The following is a 17,901-nucleotide window of genomic DNA, read 5'->3' as shown; positions in this document are numbered from 1 at the left end:
TATTTCTTTGGGCCGCTCCCACGGCATATGGAGGTTCCCAGGCTAGGGGTCCAATCGGAGCTGTAGCTGCCAGCCTACACCAGAGCCACAGCAACTCGGGATCCGAGCCGCGTCTGCAACCTACACCACAGCTCACGGCAACGCCAGATCGTTAACCCACTGAGCAAGGGCAGGGACCGAACCCACAACGTCATGGTTCCTAGTCGGATTCGTTAACCACTGCGCCACGATGGGAACTCCCCAGTATATTCTTATAGCTTCTTTTATACCTAATAGTTTATACCCCTTACTCCCCTCCACCTGTATTGCCCCTCCCCGCTTCCCTCTCCCCACTGGTAACCGCTAGTTTGTTCTCTAGATCTGTGAGTCTGTTTCTTTTTTTTCTTTTTTCTTTTTTTTTGCCTTTTTGCTTTTTCTAGGGCCACTCCCACGGCATATGGAGGTTCCCAGGCTAGGGGTCAAATCGGAGCTGTAGCCACCGGCCTGCGCCAGAGCCACCAGAGCATCTGCAACCTACACCACAGCTCACAGCAACGCCAGATCCTTAACCCACTGAGCAAGGCCAGGGATCGAACCCACAACCTCGTGGTTCTTAGTCGGATTCATTAACCCCTGTGCCACGACAGGAACTCTTTTTTTGTTATATTAACTAGTTTGTTTTATTTTTTTAGATTTCACATGTAAGTGATATCACACAGTATTTGTCTTTCTCCGACTTATTTCACTTAGCATAATGCCCTCCAAGTGCATCCATGTTGCTACAAATGGCGAAATTTTATTCTTTTTCATGACCAAGTACTATTCCATTGTCTATACACTACATCTTTATCCATTCATCTGTTAATGGGCGCTTAGTTTGCTTCCATATCTTGGCAACCATAAATAATGCTGCTATGAACATTGGGGCACATGTATCTTTTTGAATTGGTGTTTCTGGTTTTCTCAGATACATACACAGGAGTGGAATTGCTGGGTCGGATGATAGCTCTAGCCTCAGTTTTTTGAGAAACCTCCATACTGTTTTCCACAGTGGCTGTGCCAATTTACCTTCCCACCAGCAGTGTATGAGGGTTCTGTTTTGTCCACATCCTCGCCAACACTTGCTTTTTGTGGTCTTTTTGATGATAGCCATTCTGACAGGTGTGAGGTGGTATCTCATTATGTTTTTTTTGTTTGTTTTTTGGCCACACGGGCAACACGTGGAAGTTCCCTGCGTCAGGGATTGAACCCTCACCGCAGTTGTGACCTGCATTGCAGTTGCAACCTGCGCCACAGCTGCAGCAAGGCAAATCCTTAACCCCCGTGCCACAAGGGAACTTGTTCGTTATGGTTTTGATTTGTATGCCGTGGTGATTAGTGATTGAGCAGCTCTCCATGTGCCTGTTGGCCACCTGCGTTTCCTCCTAGGGAAAAAGTCTATTCACTTCTTCCGCTCATTTTTCAATCGGGTTGTCTGTATTTCTGATGTTGGGTTGTAGGAGATCTTTGTATATGTTGGCTGTTAACCCCTTATTGGTCATATCGCATGCAAATTATTTTCTCCCGAGAAAGCTGTTCTTACCCTCCCTAACACCCCAGCCTTGCTGTGTCCCCAGCGTGTCCCCCTGATCGTGGCTGCGTGCTGTCGTATCGTGGAGGCACGGGGGCTGGAGTCCACGGGCATTTACCGAGTGCCAGGCAATAATGCAGTGGTGTCCAGCCTGCAGGAGCAGCTCAACCGTGGCCCCGGTGACATCAACCTGCAGGACGAGGTGAGTCTGTGGAAGGGGGGCCACTGTGGTGCGTGTGTCTGTTGTGTCATTGTGCTCTGTGATGTGCCCAGCACTGGACCAGGGCACCACAGTGGACAAGACAGGACTTGCCTCTGAAGGCCAGCCCGAGGATGGGCATCGCCCCAGCTGCCGCCCAGCAGGTGGATGCGTTCATGGCCTGGGAGCCTGGAGGCAGAGGCTGGAGGCTGACAGAGTTTTGGGCCTCGAGGATGAGTCAAGTTCACAAAAAGCCAGTGAAAGCCAGGAAAGGGCACTCCAGGCAGAGGGAACAGCCTGAGGGAAGGCGGGGGCCCAGAGCTTTGCCAGCAGTCACCACGCCTTCTCTGGAAAGGGCCAGGTGGCAAGTATTGCAGCCTTTGGTTACCACGCGGTCTTTTGCAAACACTCCTCCTCCTTCTTCTCTTCCTTCTCATTTTTCTTTCCTTCCTTCCTCTGTCCGTTCTTTTTTTTCTTCCTTCCCTCCTTCCTGTCTGTCTGTCTGTCTGTCTTTTTCCTTCCTTCCTTCCTTCCTTCCTTCCTTCCTTCTTTCTTTCTGTCTCTCTCTCTCTCTTTCTTTCTTTTTAAGGCTGCACCCATGGCATATGGAGGTTCCCAGGCTAGGGGCTGAATTGGAGCTGCAGCTGCCGGCCTACACCACCGTTCACGGCAACGCCAGATCCTTAACCCATTGAGTGGGGACCAGGGGTTGAACCCATGTCCTCATGGATACTAGTTGGGTTCTTAACCCACTGAGCCACCACAGGAACTCCTCGTCCTTGTTTTTCCTCACAATCCTTTAAAAATGTAAAAACCAGTCTTAGCTCAAGGGCCACAGGAAAACAAGTTGTTGGCCATGGTTTGCAGACTCCTGGTTAGAAGAAGAGGAGTATGTAGTGTTTGCTGAAGTGGCTGCAGCTCGGGAAGAGAAAGGGCCGATCAGATGAGACCAGACCAACTCGTGAACGGATCTGACAATCACACTTCAGAGTTTGCAGCAGGTTATAATGACTATAAATGGAATATAACCTTTCACAGCTGTGAATCACTGTGGTGTACACTTGAGACTTATAATACTACACATCAGCTATGTCTCAATTAAAAAGAGAAGTGTTGGTGTTTCTGCTGTTGTGCAGTGGATTAAGAATCCAACTACGGTGGCACTGATTGCTACAGAGGTGTGGGTTTGATCCTTAGCCTGGCAAAGTGGGTTAAAGGATCTGGCACTGCCACATCTGTGGCATAGGGAGCAGCTGTGGCTCAGATTCAGTCTCTGGCCTGGGAACTTCCATATGCCTCTAGTGCAGCCAATTATTAAAAGGGGGCTGGGACTTCCTGTTGTGGCTCAGCGGTAATGAATCTGACTGGAATCCATGAGGACACAGGTTCGATCCCTGGCCTTGCTCAATGGGTTAAGGATCAGCGTTGTCATGAGCTGTGATCTTGCTCGAATCTGGTGTTGCTGTGGCCGTGGTGTAGGCTGGCAGCTGCAGCTCTGATTCGAGCCCTAGCCTGGGAACTTCCATGCTGCGGGTGTAGCCCTAAAAAGACAAAAAAAAAAAAAAAAAAAAAAACCAAAAAAAAAAAACCACCAGGAGTTCTCATCTTGGCTCATCGGGTTAAGGACCCAATGTTATCTCTATGAGAATGTGGGTTTGGTTCCTGGCCTTGCTCAGTGAGTTTAGAATCCAGCGTTGCTGCAAGCTGTGGCATAGGTTGCAGTTACAGCTCTGATCCGGTGTTCCAGTGGCTGTGGCGTATCCCTTAGTTGCGGCTCTGATTCAACCCCTGGCCCAGGAACTTCCATATGCTGCAAGTGTGGCCATAAAAGAGACAGAGAGAGAGAGAAGTGTTTAAGTCAGGAAAAAAATTACTTCGAGGAGCTCTAGTTAAAGTAGAGCAAGCACTGTCCATCCAATCTTTCCTACTGATTAAGCCTAAAAATCCTGGGCAGGATATATGAATACCATCAATAACTCTGAAGAATGGATACAGCAGACCAAAGAGGTCAAGGCCATGAATGCCGCATTCCAAGGAAGATCAAGGCCATCTAATGGAAACTCCCAAACTGTCTTTCCTGTCTAAGAATGTTTCTGCACTTTTTTTTTTTTTTTTGGTCTTTCTGTCTTTTTTAGGGCTGCACCTGCGGCACATGGGGGTTCCCAGGCTAGGGGTCCAATAGGAGATGTGGCCTCCGGCCTACATCAGAGCCACAGCAACTTGGGATCCAAGCCGCGTCTGTGACCTACGCCACAGCTCATGGCAACGCCGGATCCTTAACCCACTGGGCAAGGCCAGGGATCGAACTCACATCCTTGTGAATGCTAGTTGGGTTCGTTAACTGCTGAGCCACAACGGAAACTCCTGATTCTGCACTTTCATTGCAACTCATGCTCTTCTGCTCTCATGGAGAGAGATGTTCATGTCTGCAACCCATGTTTCCCTATTTTCTCTAGAATTCTGCTCTGTCAGTCATCTCCCCTTTCTCTTTTGCTGTGAACTGAATTGCGTCCTTCCAGAATTCATGCGTGGGAAGCCCTAATTCCCAGGATGACTGTGTTTGGAGAGGGCCTTGTAGGAGGTGATTAAGGTTAAATGCAGTCGTAACGTCGGGGCCCTGATACAACAGGGTTAGTGTCCCTTGTAAGAGGAGGCCCCAGAGAGCTCCCTCCCTCCTTCTGCTTTGTGAGGACACAGCAAGAACCAGGGTTGCCTGCAAACCAGGAAGAGAGCGCCCCACCAAAAACCGAATGTGCTAACACCTTGATCTTAGATTTCCCAGCCTCCGGGGTTTTAAGAAAATAAATAAAGCTGGGGCAAATATCCAAATAAATATTTCCGTTTTTAAAAAAGTTTGCAAGAGTTCCTATTGTGGCTCAGTGGTAACAAACCCGACTAGTATCCATGAGGATGTGGGTTTCATCCCTGGCCTTGCTCAGTGGGTTAAGGATCTGGTGTTGCCATGAGCTGCGATAAGCGTCGCAGACACGGCTCGGATCCCGTGTTGCTGTGGCTGTGGGGTAGGCCGGCAGCTGCAGCTCTGATTGGACCCCTAGCCTGGGAACTTGCATATGCTGCAGGTACGGCCCTAAAAAGAAAAATACATACCCACTTGCATACGTACATACATACGTAAACTTTGCAGCAGGGTCAGTGTTTCCCAGAATCCTGAGGTTCCCCAGAGAGGCTGTGGGAGGCCAGGGGCAGGTCAGGACCCCCCCACCCCATCCTTGTTTGAACCTAGTGTTGCGTGCTTTGCTCTGTCTGCTTTTTTACGTCGATTTTTTTCCTGTTGAGCTTTCACATGTGATTTTACTTGACAAAAAAGACTCTGCTGGAAAAGATGTTTTGGAAAACCATGAGCCCAGGCAGTGAAGTCCCCTGAGTCACATACTCTGAAGCTGTATGTGAAGTCATAAGACAGTTTTCCTGCCCTTGGGAAAAGATTGGGAGACAAGACAAGTACGTGTGAAACAGCGGACAAGAGAAAAGGCTGATTCTCCTCAAGGACCAGGCTGTGTGATGAGGAAGGAGGGGTTGCTGGGGGCTGGAGCAGCGGTGACCTTGAAATGTTTGAATCTTTGAAGGATGAATAAGGAAGGCAGTCCAGGCAGGGGGTGCCGGCATTTTCCAGAATCCCAGAGAAAGGTCTGGGTGTCAGAATGGACCCACCTCCTAAGCTTGGGGGAGGGTGAGGCCCAGGGCAGGAGACAGAGGGCTTTTGATGGCTTCATTAAAGCCTTTGACCTTGAGCCAATGGACAATAGGGAGCCTTTGATGGTTCTTCAGCTGGGGAGGCATAAATGAGAGTGGGGTTTGAGAAAGTAGTGCTTTAGCTTTTGCCTAATGGGTATGAACCAGGGAGGCCCAGAGCAGGGCATCCTCGGTGGAAGAAATTACCAACATATTGGAAGTGGGAGGGGTCAGGAGGACCGGCCGGGGGTGGGGGTGGGGGGGAGCGGATAAGGAGGATGGGAGCAGTTCTAGGACTTGGCTGCCAAAGGGGCTGGAAGAGCCAAAAGGTTGAGCTGCAAGCTGGTATCTGTCCCTGGCAGACCCTGGGGAATAGGGCAGGAGGGGGAGGACGTGTCAGGCAGCGGCCCTGTTGGATTCTGGGTGGCAGTAAGTCACCCACATGGGTTAACTGAGGCTGATGCATAATCAGGCTCTAGATGGAGGGTGGACTGGGGGGTGGGCTTAGGGTCACTCTAGGGCACAGAGGTGAGAGGATGGAGGGAGCTGCTGTTTGGGGAGAGGGTGGGCCCCTGGAGACTGCAGGGGCCAGGCTCTGAGTGGGGCAGAGGAAAGGGGAGCCCAGGCGAGGCTCAGGTTGGGGGGCAGATAGGACAGAGCAGAGGATGGGTCAAGAAGGGCAGGGCAAGGCCTTGGGTTTGGCGGCTGGGAGATGAGAAAAGCCCACGAATCAGGGCCAGGAGGTGATGGAGGGAGGTGGGCAGGAGTGCACTGGGTGGGGTGGGGGTGCATATCAGCTGGGCCCCAGCCAGGGAGGGGGGACCACGGTGGGGGCGTGCATTGGGTGTGTGGCTTTGTTTTAGACATGGGTTGAGACATGTCGTGAGGAGTGCTGGAAATTAAGAGCTGTGTGCTGGGTAAACCTATCTCCTATTGAGCCTGTGGATGGCCCGACATTAAGCTGTGGACCCACTGAAGTGAGTGTATATATCTCTGAGGTGTGTGTCTTTGTGTATCATGCTGCTTTCTGGGCATGAGTTGTTCTGAGCCCTTCCTATCAAGGCTGTCATCTTTGACTCTGTGAAGGTTGATGGTGCCCCCTGGTGGACAGAAAAGACAATGAGCTGGCTCTTCATTCCTAGACCAGAGTTTCTCAACCTTGACACTTTGGGCAGAATAATTCTTTGCTGTGGGAGGCTGTCCTGTGCCCTGAAGGAAGTTTCGGACGTCCCTGGCTTCTATCCACTCGATGCCCGTGGCACCCCCCACTCCCCAGCTGTGAAAACTGAAATGGTTCCAGACGTTGCCAGACGTGGGTGGAGGCAGAGTGGCTCTGGCTGAGAACTCATGATTTTGACCACTGAAGTGCTGGGCTAATAGGGCTGCTAGGGGATAGGATCGCGGTGCAGCCTAAGACAGACGGGATCCCTGCCCCCATGTGGCTTACAGTTCCGCCAGGGAAATCGACAGGAATGAGGAAACGAATGCATACGGTGATGATCGATTGTGGTAGGTGTCGAGGAAGGAGAGACCAGTCAGGGCTGTGATCCAGGTGACAGGAGGTGGGGATGGCGGCCGCCTTAGCTGCCACGGTCAGGGGTCAGATGAGGGAAGGTCTCTCTGAAGAAGCTGGAGGTGGGGAGCCAGTCCTGTGAAGGGCAGGGGATGGGAGGTCCAGTGGAGGGAACTCGTAAGTGCAAAGGGCCTGAGGCAGGAAGGCGCCAGGCATGAACAGGCGCCATGCGGTGGATAAGGAGGGGAGTCCGAGGAGGACTTCCCTAGACGGGGAGCACTGGCAAGCAGGAATTGGCACCAGCAGGCCCAGTGGGGGTCTAATGGGCAGGCTCGTGTGGGGCTGGGTTTTGCTCACTTTGCCCCGCCCCCCATAGTGCCTGCACCAGGCAAGATACCTGCTTCTTTCTCTGGATGGGCCAGGGGATCGGGGGGCTAGGACCTGGCTGGGGACTCTGTTCTGCTGTCCCCTGATGAGTGTTCTTAGCCCAGAGATCCCTGGTCTGGGCATAGCTTGGTGTGAGTGGATCCCAGCGAGGGCCTGGGCTGTAGGACTGAACCAACTTGGAGGTGTGGACACCCGGGCGGGGCCTTGCTGGCTCTGAACCTGAGGGCCGGGGGTGGGGAGTGGATCTGGGCGCCTGGGCAGGTCCTGCCTGTGGCCTGACATCTTCATCCCCTCCCCAGCGCTGGCAAGACCTCAACGTGATCAGCAGCCTGCTCAAGTCCTTCTTCCGAAAACTACCTGAGCCGCTGTTCACCGATGGTGAGTAGGGGCTGGACGTGGAGGATGCGGGGAGGGGGGGATACCTGTCTGTGCTGCCTCCTGACCACCTCTACCCCGGGTGTGCTGGCGTTCCTTTGGAGGGGTTTGTTTTATTTCATTTTTCCTTATTTACTTTTTTGCTTTTTAGGGCCGCACCCACGGCATATGGAGGTTCCCAGGCTAGGGGTCAAAATGGAGCTGCAGCTGCTGGCCTACACCACAGCCACAGCAACGCGGGATCTGAACAGCATCTGCGACCTATACCACAGCTCACGGCAATACTGGATCCTTAACCCACTGAGTGAGGCCAGGGATCGAACCTGCATCCTCATCATGGATGCTAGTCAGATTCGTTTCTGCTCAGCCACGATGAGAACTCCTGGAGGTTTTTGTTTTACTGCAAAAGAAACACGTGCTTGTAAAAAACTTAGTACAGATAAGAATAAACGCAAAGGTCCTTGTCATTCTCCCATTCCCTGTCCCCAGATCTTAGCTTAACACTCTCTGAGCATTTACTGTGTGTCCAGCACTACTTCCTACAACTCCACGAGGTAGGTACTATTACTTCCTCAGGGAGGAGTCTGAAGCACAAAGGCCCAGTGACTTCCCCAAGGTCGCAGAGGCTGTAAGTGTCTGGGCCAGGATACAGCCTCAAGCATCTGGCTCCAGAGCCCAGCTCTTGACCATTCACTGAGCTGCTTAGTAATAGTACGTTGTGGAGTTCCCCTGTGGTGCAACAGGTTAGGGGTCTGGCGTCGTCACTGCAGCGGCTTGGGTTGCAGCTGTGGCTCAGGTTCGACCCCCAGCCCGGGAACTTCCACGTGCCGTGGGCGCAGCCAAAAAAAAAAAAAGAATCGTATGATGTGTTTCCTTGCAGACCCTCTTAAGCACATGACAAGGACACACATGTGTACACAGGGCTTGAGGTTGGATGGGTGCAATGTCGAGCTGGTAAACAAGCTGGGAAACGTCTCACACGTGCCTCTCAAGGGAAAAAAGCCGTGATGCGTAGCATTTTCCAGCTTCCATGGGAGAAATGCCCCACCCTGGCTTATGTCAAGCTCCTAATTTGCTGTCACCAACGTGAGTTGGGAAGAGAAACACAACCCTTTGTCAGGAGCCCGTGTGAGCGGCTCCCGCACACTGGGTGAGTGGTTCTTAACAGGAGGCTGGTAATTTTGACTTTCATGCACGTCCTCCAAAGAGCCCTACCTCATTCTTCTTTTAAATCAACCCACTAGTGTTTCATAGTCTGAATAGACTATCATTTGTCTAATCACTCCCCTCCTGTGGATTTTCAGGTTGTCTTCATATTGTTGCGATTTCAAAACATGGTGCAGTGGCTTCCCATTGTGGCTCAGTGGTAAAGACAACGACTAGTATCCATGAGGACTCAGGTTCGATCCCTGGCCTCGCTCAGTGGGTTAAGGATCTGGTGTTGCTGGGAGCTGTGGTGTAGGTCACAGACGTGGCTCAGATCCCTTGCTGCTATGGCTGTGGAGGGCCGGCAGCTGTAGCTCTGATTCGACCCCTAGCCTGGGAATCTCCATGTGCCCAGGATGCAGCTCCTAAAAAAAAAAAAAAAAAAAAAAAAAAAAAGTAGGGAGTTCCCGTCATGGCTCAGTGGTTAAGGAATCTGACTAGGAACCATGAGGTTGCAGGTTCAATCCCTGTCCTTGCTCAGTAGGTTAAGGATCCGGCATTGCCATGGGCTGTGGTGTAGGTCACAGACACAGCTCAGATCCAGTGCTGCTGTGGCTGGGCTGTGGTGTAGGCTGGCAGCTGCAGCTCCAATTTGGGGCCTAGCCTGGGAACTTCCATATGCCGTGGGTGTGTCCCTAAAAAAAAAAAATGTTACAACGGCTTTCCTTGAATATGTCCCTACACACCTGGACGGGTGCCCCGAGGTAGATTCCTAGACGTGAAATCACTGGGTCAAAGTTCTGGAAAACTTTTTTTTTTGCTTTTTTTAGGGCCGCACCCTTGGCATATGAAAGTTCCCAGGCTAGGGGTTGAATCAGAGCTGGAGCTGCCGGCCTGCACCACTGCTTGCAGCAATGCCAGATCCCACTTGCCTTCCCACTGAGCAAAGCCAGGGATTGAAGCAGCATCCTCATGGATGCTGTATTGGGTTCTTAACCTGCTGAGCCGGGGTCATTTCTGTCATCACTGGGGAGATTAACCATCTTTTCATTAGTTTATTGGCCTTTACTATTTCCTCTCTCATTTCTTGTTCAGACTGTGTGCCTGTTTTGCTGTTAGGTCGTTGGTCTTTTTTTCACATTGATTTGCAGGCGACAGGCTCTTTGTATATTGTGGATGTTAGCCTTTTGCAAATATGGTAATGAATCCTGCTAGTGTCCATGAGGACTCAGGTTCTATCCCCTGGCCTTGCTCAGTGGGTTAAGGATCTGGCTTTGCCGAAAGCTTCGGTGTAGGTCGTAGACACGGCTTGGACCCCGCATTGCTGTGGTTTGGCTAGTGCCAACGGCTGCAGCTCCAATTCGACCGCTAGCCCGGGAACCTCCCTTGGGTGTGGCCCTAAAAAGACCAAAAAAAAAGGAAAGAAAAAAGAAAACAGTTATTTTATGTGTCATCAGGCTGTTAGCCTTTAATGGATTCTGTTATCTCATGTTTAGGAAGAGTTTATGATTAAAGTATTTTCTTATTTTTCCTGATATTTTCATAGCTTTTCTTTGGGGCTCCGTAATGCAGTTAAATTTGTTTGTGTATTATGTGAGCCACAACTGAATTTATTTTCCCAACAAGACAGCTAATTGTCCCGGGGACATCATCACCGCCTCCATTCCTCCCCCACTGACTCGAAGAGCTGCCCTTATCACATTATGAAGATCTGTCTCCCTCCTTTCTGCCCTGGCCCTTCATCGGCTTTCCCTGTCAGGGCCACACTGCCTGAGCTGTGCCATCTTTTTAGTGTGTTGCAGTATCTAACAGGGCAAATTGCCCCCATCATTCTTCCTTTAAGAAATATTCTTGGTTGGAGTTCCTATCGTGGCTCAGTGGCAACAACCCAGCTAGTGTCCCTGAGGATGAGGGTTCGATCCCTGGCCTCGCTCAACGGGTTAAGGATCCAGCGATACCCTGAGCTGTGGTGTAGATCGAAGATGCAGCTCAGATCCCACATTGCTGGGGCTGTGACGTAGGGCGGCAGCTACAACTCCGATTCCATCCCTAGCCTGGGAACTTCCCTACACCATGGGTGTGGCCCTAAAAAAAAAAAATTCTTGGCTGTCTTTGAGCATCCAGTCATCCAGATCAATTTTAGGATAAACGTCCCATGTCTCATTTTTTTAAAGTTCCCTGTGGATTTCTTCTGAAGGGAGTTGAGGGAACCGTGTCACAGATGAGGAGGGGTATCTGGAGGTTGAGAGGCCCCTCCCTTTTCTCTTCTGACCTTGTGGTGCCCTTGTCCCGGAGGCTGGGGCCAGGGCCACCTGAGAGCGGTGGTGATGGGTTTGGTGGTGTGAACACAAGGCCACGGAGCCCTCCTCCCCCAAAGTGGAGCAGCCTGGGTGCAAAACGCTGGCCTCCCAGCAGGGCCTCCTCAGCCAGCGGGGCCTTCAGCTGGAAGCAGACCCCTCTAAAGAGCCCTCACTGTGTTCTAGACAAATACAACGACTTCATCGAGGCCAATCGAATCGAAGACTCGAGGGAGCGGATGAAGACGCTGCGGAAACTGGTAAGGAGGGAGCGATGCTGTCAGGCAAGAGGCAGACTCGACGGGGCGGGCAGCCCCGACCCCCAGGAGCCCAAGCCCCATGCCCCCATTCCCTCTGTGACCCGGGAAAGCCCTTCTCCACGCAGGGCCCACCACAGGGCCAGTTAGAAAGTGGATTCCAGACCCCCTGAGATACGGCAGTGGAGCCCCCTGGAGCGGGGTGGGGAGGCGGGAGCCCTCACAGCCCGGTCCCCTGTCCCTTTCTCCTGCCGCCCAGATCCGGGATCTCCCAGGACACTACTATGAGACCCTCAAATTCCTCGTGGGCCATCTGAAGACGATTGCCGACCACTCGGAGAAAAACAAGGTGGGTGGGGCCCCGGGGTGAAGTGCCGGGAAGGGGGGCCCCCCAGGGTCTCCTCAGCACAGTCTCAGCTCCTCCAGGTCCCGTTCATCTCAACCCCCTCTGGCCACGCCCTCATTCTGTCCCCACCCCTTCCGTCCATACTGGCCAGTGCTCCTCTCCCTGCAGAGACCTGTCCTGAGTTTCTGAGGGTCCTCCAGGGGCCAGAGTGCCTCAGCCCCCCTTCGTCTGTCGGAAACCTGTCCTGTCATCCGGCTCAGATCCCTTGTGTGGCATTTTCCGGAGCAAATCTCTGCTATCCTCTGATTCTGCAGGGAGGGGGAATGAGGGGGGCTCTGGGCTCTCTCCCAGTCCCAAGACACCCTCGGCACCTCCAGTGGGTCCTCAGCCTGGGATCTCCTGCTCCCAGCACCGTGTGGGTGTGCAGGTGGGGAACTGCCCGTGACTGCTGAGCCCCGGGCTGTGTGGGGCTGAAATCTGGCCCAATCTCTGCTTACCAGGCACCTCCGTGCCCAGAAAGGAGGCCTCCGGCCCCTAAACCAGGGACAGCTCAGAATGTGGTTAGGCTGGGGGCCTGAGGGGTCTGGAGGGAGGGAGGCCTGGGGGCTGGAGATCAGAGCTCACAGGGTGTTGACACCGAGCCACGTCCCTCCTCTGCCCAGATGGAGCCCCGGAACCTGGCCCTGGTCTTCGGGCCAACGCTGGTGAGGACATCCGAGGACAATATGGCAGACATGGTGACCCACATGCCTGACCGCTACAAGATTGTGGAGACGCTGATCCAGCACGTAAGTAGCCACCCTGGCCCGGGCCATGTCGGGCACCTCACTCCTGCTTGTCTGGGTGGATGTGCGGCTGGGCTGGTGGATGCCCTTCAGAAGCAGTAGGATCTGTTTCAAGACTGGATGGCAATGGGAGTTCCTATCGTGGCTCAGCGGAAACGAATCTGACTAGCATCCATGAGGATGCGGGTTCGATCCCTGGCCTCATTCAGTGTAACAATCTGGCATTGGCATGAGCTGTGGTGTACGTCACAGACATGGCTTGGATCCCAAGTGCTGTGGCTGTGGCATCGGCCAGCAGCTGTGGCTCTGATTAGACCCCCAGCCTGGGAACCTCCATATGCCGCGGGTGTGGCCCTAAAAAGACAAAAGAAAAAAAAAAAAGGACTGGATGGAAATGGATCCTGAATCCCTGTCTTTGGAACATCAGCAAAAATCAGGAGGCCCCTGGAGTTCCCATCATGGCTCAGTGGTTAACGATTCCGACTAGGAACCATGAGGTTGCAGGTTCGCTCCCTGGCCTTACTCAGTGGGTTAAGGATCCAGCGTTGCAGTGAGCTGTGGTGTGGGTTGCGGACGTGGCTCCGATCTGGTGTTGCTGTGGCTCTGGCATAGGCCAGCGGCTACAGCTCTGATTAGACCCCTAGCCTGGGAACCTCCATATGCTGTGGGAAGCAGCCCTAGAAAAGGCAAAAAGACCAAAAAAATAAGTAAATAAATAAATAAAATAAAATCAGGAGACCTCTGAGCTTCCAAGATGCCCGTGAGGGTCAGAGGGAGGAGGAGCATCAGGGAAGGGTGCTGCTGGGTTGGAGGGAAGGTGGAACGAATGCGGGGGTGCCTTCAGAAGGTGGCCCCCACGAGAGGAGTCCTGGCAGAAACTGCAAACAGATGCAGAGATGGGGGCAGAGCTCGGTCCTGCAGGCCCACTGAGACTTCGGGTAGACAACAGTGATGCCCAGGGTAGGGGAGGCAGATGGGGCAGGAACCTGCACTCCTGCTCAACCTGTCTTGGGCTGGCCATCTTCCTTGTCGTGGCTACTGGGAGGCTCCAAGAGTGGGTTATCTCTAAGGATTCTTTCTGTCCACCACCGAACAAGAACCCAGAGCAGCCAGCAGAGGGCGCAGGAGGCCTTGGTTTTCCAGCGCCAAATCCAGGCCAGCACCGCCCCCTTCTGGGGCATTCCGGGGGATGTTTTTATGAATCATAGATTTTCCATTTCCAGACCTTGGTGTGGCCTGCGGTCTAGCCCACAAAAAATGGAACCAGAACTCTCCTGCCAGGAGAAATAAGATTGGCAGCGGTCAGAGCAAGGGAAACCGCAGCCTCCCCCACCTCAGGCATGTTAGGGAAGGGAAACCAGATCATGTCAACTCCCGTTTTACAGATGAAGAAACTGGGGCTCCGAGAGGCAAAGTGATTGGCCCAAGGTCACTCAGCTAATAAGTAGCAGCTCCAGGATTTTAGGCCCAGGCCTGTCTGACCAAAGCTTTACTCCCCAACCGACGGGGAGGGCCGACTCCTGGGTCTGTCCTGGCATTGGCTCTGGAGCGAGGGAGGTTGGTCAGAGTCAGCCAGGTGAGGCTGTAGGTAGATTGCATCACGCGGGCTGGCTTTGTCTGCTCGTTTTCTTTCTTCACCGCACGGTCAGGGCTCTGGGCCATAGCAAGGTGCTTCAAAGCCTCTTCTCACCCTCACTCTAGGACTGCCAGCCTGGAGGCCCACTCTAGAGTTGTCCAGGAAACTGGGCCTGCTGGGCAGGGTCGGGGGGTCCTGATGAGGCCTTGGTCTGGGGAAGCTTATCTCCCCTGGAAAAGTTCAGCTTCCCACGTTAACAGGGAGACGCTGGATCCCCCATGAGTGTAAGCCTTAGGGGTCGGGGGAAGAGAAGACCAGCCCTCTGGCTCCTACCAAAGTCCCAGGAAGCCTGAGGCCTGTGGTCAGCTGGGAGGTCAGGAAGGGCAGCCTTCAGGAGAAGGGAGGCGCAGCGTCCACTTACCGTCCCCTAGGCCCCTGGGGTAGTCCCCAGCCAACAGCAGCCCCTTCTTTGGATGGGGCTGGGGAAGGTGGGACACATCAGTCTCCTTTGTAGGTGTCACTCCAGTACCCAGTCTAGTTCCTGGGACATAGCGAACACTCAGTGTTTATTAAATGAATGAATGAATGGCTTTTTTTTTTTTTTTTTTTTGTCTCTTTAGGGCCGCAGCATATGGGGGTTCCCAGGCTAGGGAGCTAATCAGAGCTGTAGCTTCCGGCCTATACCACAGCCACAGCAATGCCAGATCCAAGCCACATCTGCAATCTACACTGCAGCTCACAGCCATGCCAGATCCTTAACCCACTGAGCGAGGCCTGGGTTTGAACCTGGGTCCTCATGGATACTAGTCAGATTTGTTTCCACTGAGCCACAACGGGAGCTCCCTGAATTGCTCTTGTGGTTTTGCCAGTGTGGGCCTTCCCGCTGAGGGATTCATTCCTGGGAACTAACCGAGCCTGGCAACCCTCCATTCTCTGCCTCCTTGGCATTAGAGCGTAATCAGCCCTGGGTGATTGCCAAAGGAATGAGCTGCCCGCTCTGTAAGCCCACTGAGCCTGCCCTCCCAGGTTGGCCAGGGTCTGTTTAGCCCAGAGGCTCTAGAGCCAGGGATCGGTATTGTCACACGCCCAGACAGGGCGGGACTTGTGGCAGAGACCGCTTTGGCTCTGAGCCCCTGGCCAGTCAGCTGACCAGTCAGTTGGAGTTGGTGGGTCACATGACCCCCTGCTGGGAATTTCTGCTGCAACTGTCCCCTGGCCCCTCTACCCAGGGCTTCTGTCTTTGGTGGAACTCTCAGGCAGCAGAGCCAGAAGGGCTTAAGGCATCAGATCAGACCTTGCATTGTACAGAGGGTGGAAACTGAGGCTGAAGAGATGTGATGACCTCCCCAGGGTCGCACAGCAGGATAACGGCAGAGTGGAGACAAGCAAACTTACCCAGTGGCAAGGCACCAACCAGCTCATACCCATGTTTACTAAGTCAATTGGAACCCAAACAAAGACCATGCCAAGGCATTTGTTCATTTATTCACTCAGCAAACGTGGTGATTCCTACTCTATGTACAGTGGGATTACACAACCCGCCACTGGGGCTTTGCGGCCAGATCATTCCTCTTTGTAGGGGGCCGTCCTGAGTATTGTAGCATGCTTAGCAGCATCTCTTGGCCAGATGCCAAGAGCATCCCTCCATTTGTGACAGTTGAAAATGTCTCCCCGGTGGTCCAGTGGTTAGGACGGGGCGCTTTCACCTCTGCGGCCCAGGTTCGATCCCTGGTCTGGGAACTGAGATCCCACATCAAGTGGCTGCATGCTGGCAGCAAAAAATAAGAAAGGAAGGAAAGATGGAAGGAAGGGAGGGAGGGAGGGAAGAAAATATGTCCAGACATTGCCTGGGAGGGTGAGGCAAGAAATAGCCCTAGTGGGGAACCGGTGGCGCAGAGGCTGAGCGCGCTGCCTCTGGAACCCGCCTGCCTGAGGTCGAACCCCGGGTCTGCTCCTTACATGTTGTGTGGCCTTGGACAAGTTACTTACTCTTTTGGTGCCTCCATTTCCTCACCTGTAAAGTGGGGGTGATGATTGGGTTACCTCCGCGTGTTACCGTGAGGGTAATGTGGGTTATTATCCTTAAAGCACTTTAAATGGTGCCTGGTAAGTAGGGAGTGTTATATAAGAATTTGCTCTCATCATCGCCAGTGTCAAAATTCCATGCCAGCGGCAGTGCAGGTGCCAGGAACACAGAGGAATGGAACTCGGGCCCTGCACTGAAGGAACGCTGCCTGATGAAGGCATCTCTTCTTCCCACCCTGGGCTGTTGCCCACGAAGCCCCCTGGCAGGACCCAACCCAGGCCTGGGTGTAGGGCTGGGACCTTAGTCGGGAGTTTTTGAAAGACCGGAAGGCAGAGAAGGGAGAAGGAGCATCCAGGCAGAGGGAACAGCATGTGCAAAGGAAGGCAGGCATGGAGTTCCCATCGTGGCTCAGCAGTTAACGAACCTGACTAGTATCCGTGAGGACACAGGTTCCATCCCTGGCCTCACTCAGTGGGTTAAGGATCCGGCATTGCCATGAGCTGAGCTATAGGTCGCAGACACGGCTCGGATCCCATGTTGCTGGACTGTGGCTGTGGCTGTGGCTGGCAGCCACAGCTCCAGTTCAACCCCTAGCCTGGGAACTTCCATATGCTGTGGGCGTGGCCCTGAAAAGACACACACACACACACACACACGCTGGCGTGATGAGCTAGTGTGAATTCTTCCAGAAAACCCTGGGCGTGGCCCTGAAAAGACACACACACACACACACACACACACACACACACACACGCTGGCGTGATGAGCTAGTGTGAATTCTTCCAGAAAACCCTGGGCCACCCAGACGCTTCCTGTAGATTTCCAGGTTCCCAGAGCACTTACAGGTGCCTGCAAACCCGAGTTAGAGGCTAGTTCTTTAGGGTTCTCTCTCATCAGCCTGTCTCCAGGGACTGCACCTTCTCATAATAATAGCTAGTATTTATTATACACTAATGTGTCGTATCAGATGTTTTACCTACAGGATTTATTTCTTTAGTTTTCTTTTAAAGTTAAGATGTAATTGACCTAATACTGTGTTAGTTTCATGCATACAACCTAATGGTACAATGTTTGTAGCGATTGTGACATGATCAGTACAAGTCTAGGTCCATCACCATACATCGTTACAATTTTTTTTCTTGTGATGAAACCTTTTTTTTTTTTTTTTTTTTCCTTTTTTGACCACACCCGAGCATGTGGAAGTTTCCGGGCCAGGGATCACATCAGAGCCACGGCTGCGACCTACGCCGCAGCTGTGGCAACGCCAGATCCTTAACCCGCTGTGCCACAGCAGGAACCCCACGTGATGAAAACTTTTAAGATCTGCTCTCTTAGCAACTTTCAGATATACAGAATAGTCTTATTGGCTATAGTCACAGAGATGGACATTACATTTCCAGGATTTATTTTATGACCGGAAATTCGAACCTTTTGACTACCTTAACCCATTTCAGCCACCCTCCCCCCCCACCTCTGACAACCACCAGTCTGTCTGTATCTAGGAACTCAGATTTTTTTTTTTTTAACTCCACATATACGTGAGATCTTGCAGTATTTGTCTTTCACTGTCTGGTTCCACTTACAGCGTAATGCCCTCAAGTTCCACCCAGGTTGTTGCAAATGGCAAGATTTCCCTTTTTCTAATCTTTATTTATTTATTTTCTTGGCCGTGCCCGCAGCATGCAGAAGTTGCTGGGCCAGGGGTTGAACTCATGTCCAGCAGTGAGCCGAGCCACAGCAGTGAAGTTGCTG

At 52.7% G+C, this 17,901-nt stretch overlaps 1 protein-coding gene and 1 non-coding gene across 2 annotated transcripts in view; both read left to right on the top strand.

The window, feature by feature from the left end:
- Positions 1–17,901, top strand: part of ARHGAP23 (Rho GTPase activating protein 23) — an 86,242-nt gene that overhangs the window by 55,833 nt on the left and 12,508 nt on the right. Inside the window, 5 exon segments of the mRNA XM_021067077.1 lie at positions 1,596–1,751; positions 7,641–7,719; positions 11,346–11,419; positions 11,676–11,765; positions 12,425–12,550. Of these exon segments, the coding sequence (XP_020922736.1) occupies positions 1,596–1,751; positions 7,641–7,719; positions 11,346–11,419; positions 11,676–11,765; positions 12,425–12,550 (525 nt within the window).
- On the top strand, positions 15,792–15,863 carry TRNAE-UUC. Its single transcript has one exon. It is a non-coding gene; the product is annotated as a tRNA-Glu (tRNA).

This window comes from Sus scrofa, chromosome 12, assembly GCF_000003025.6.
Source record: "Sus scrofa isolate TJ Tabasco breed Duroc chromosome 12, Sscrofa11.1, whole genome shotgun sequence".
Classification (NCBI taxonomy): Eukaryota; Metazoa; Chordata; class Mammalia; order Artiodactyla; family Suidae; genus Sus; species Sus scrofa.
The sequence above is the reverse complement of the archived record's forward strand: the minus strand, read 5'-3'. Positions and strand labels throughout refer to the sequence as shown.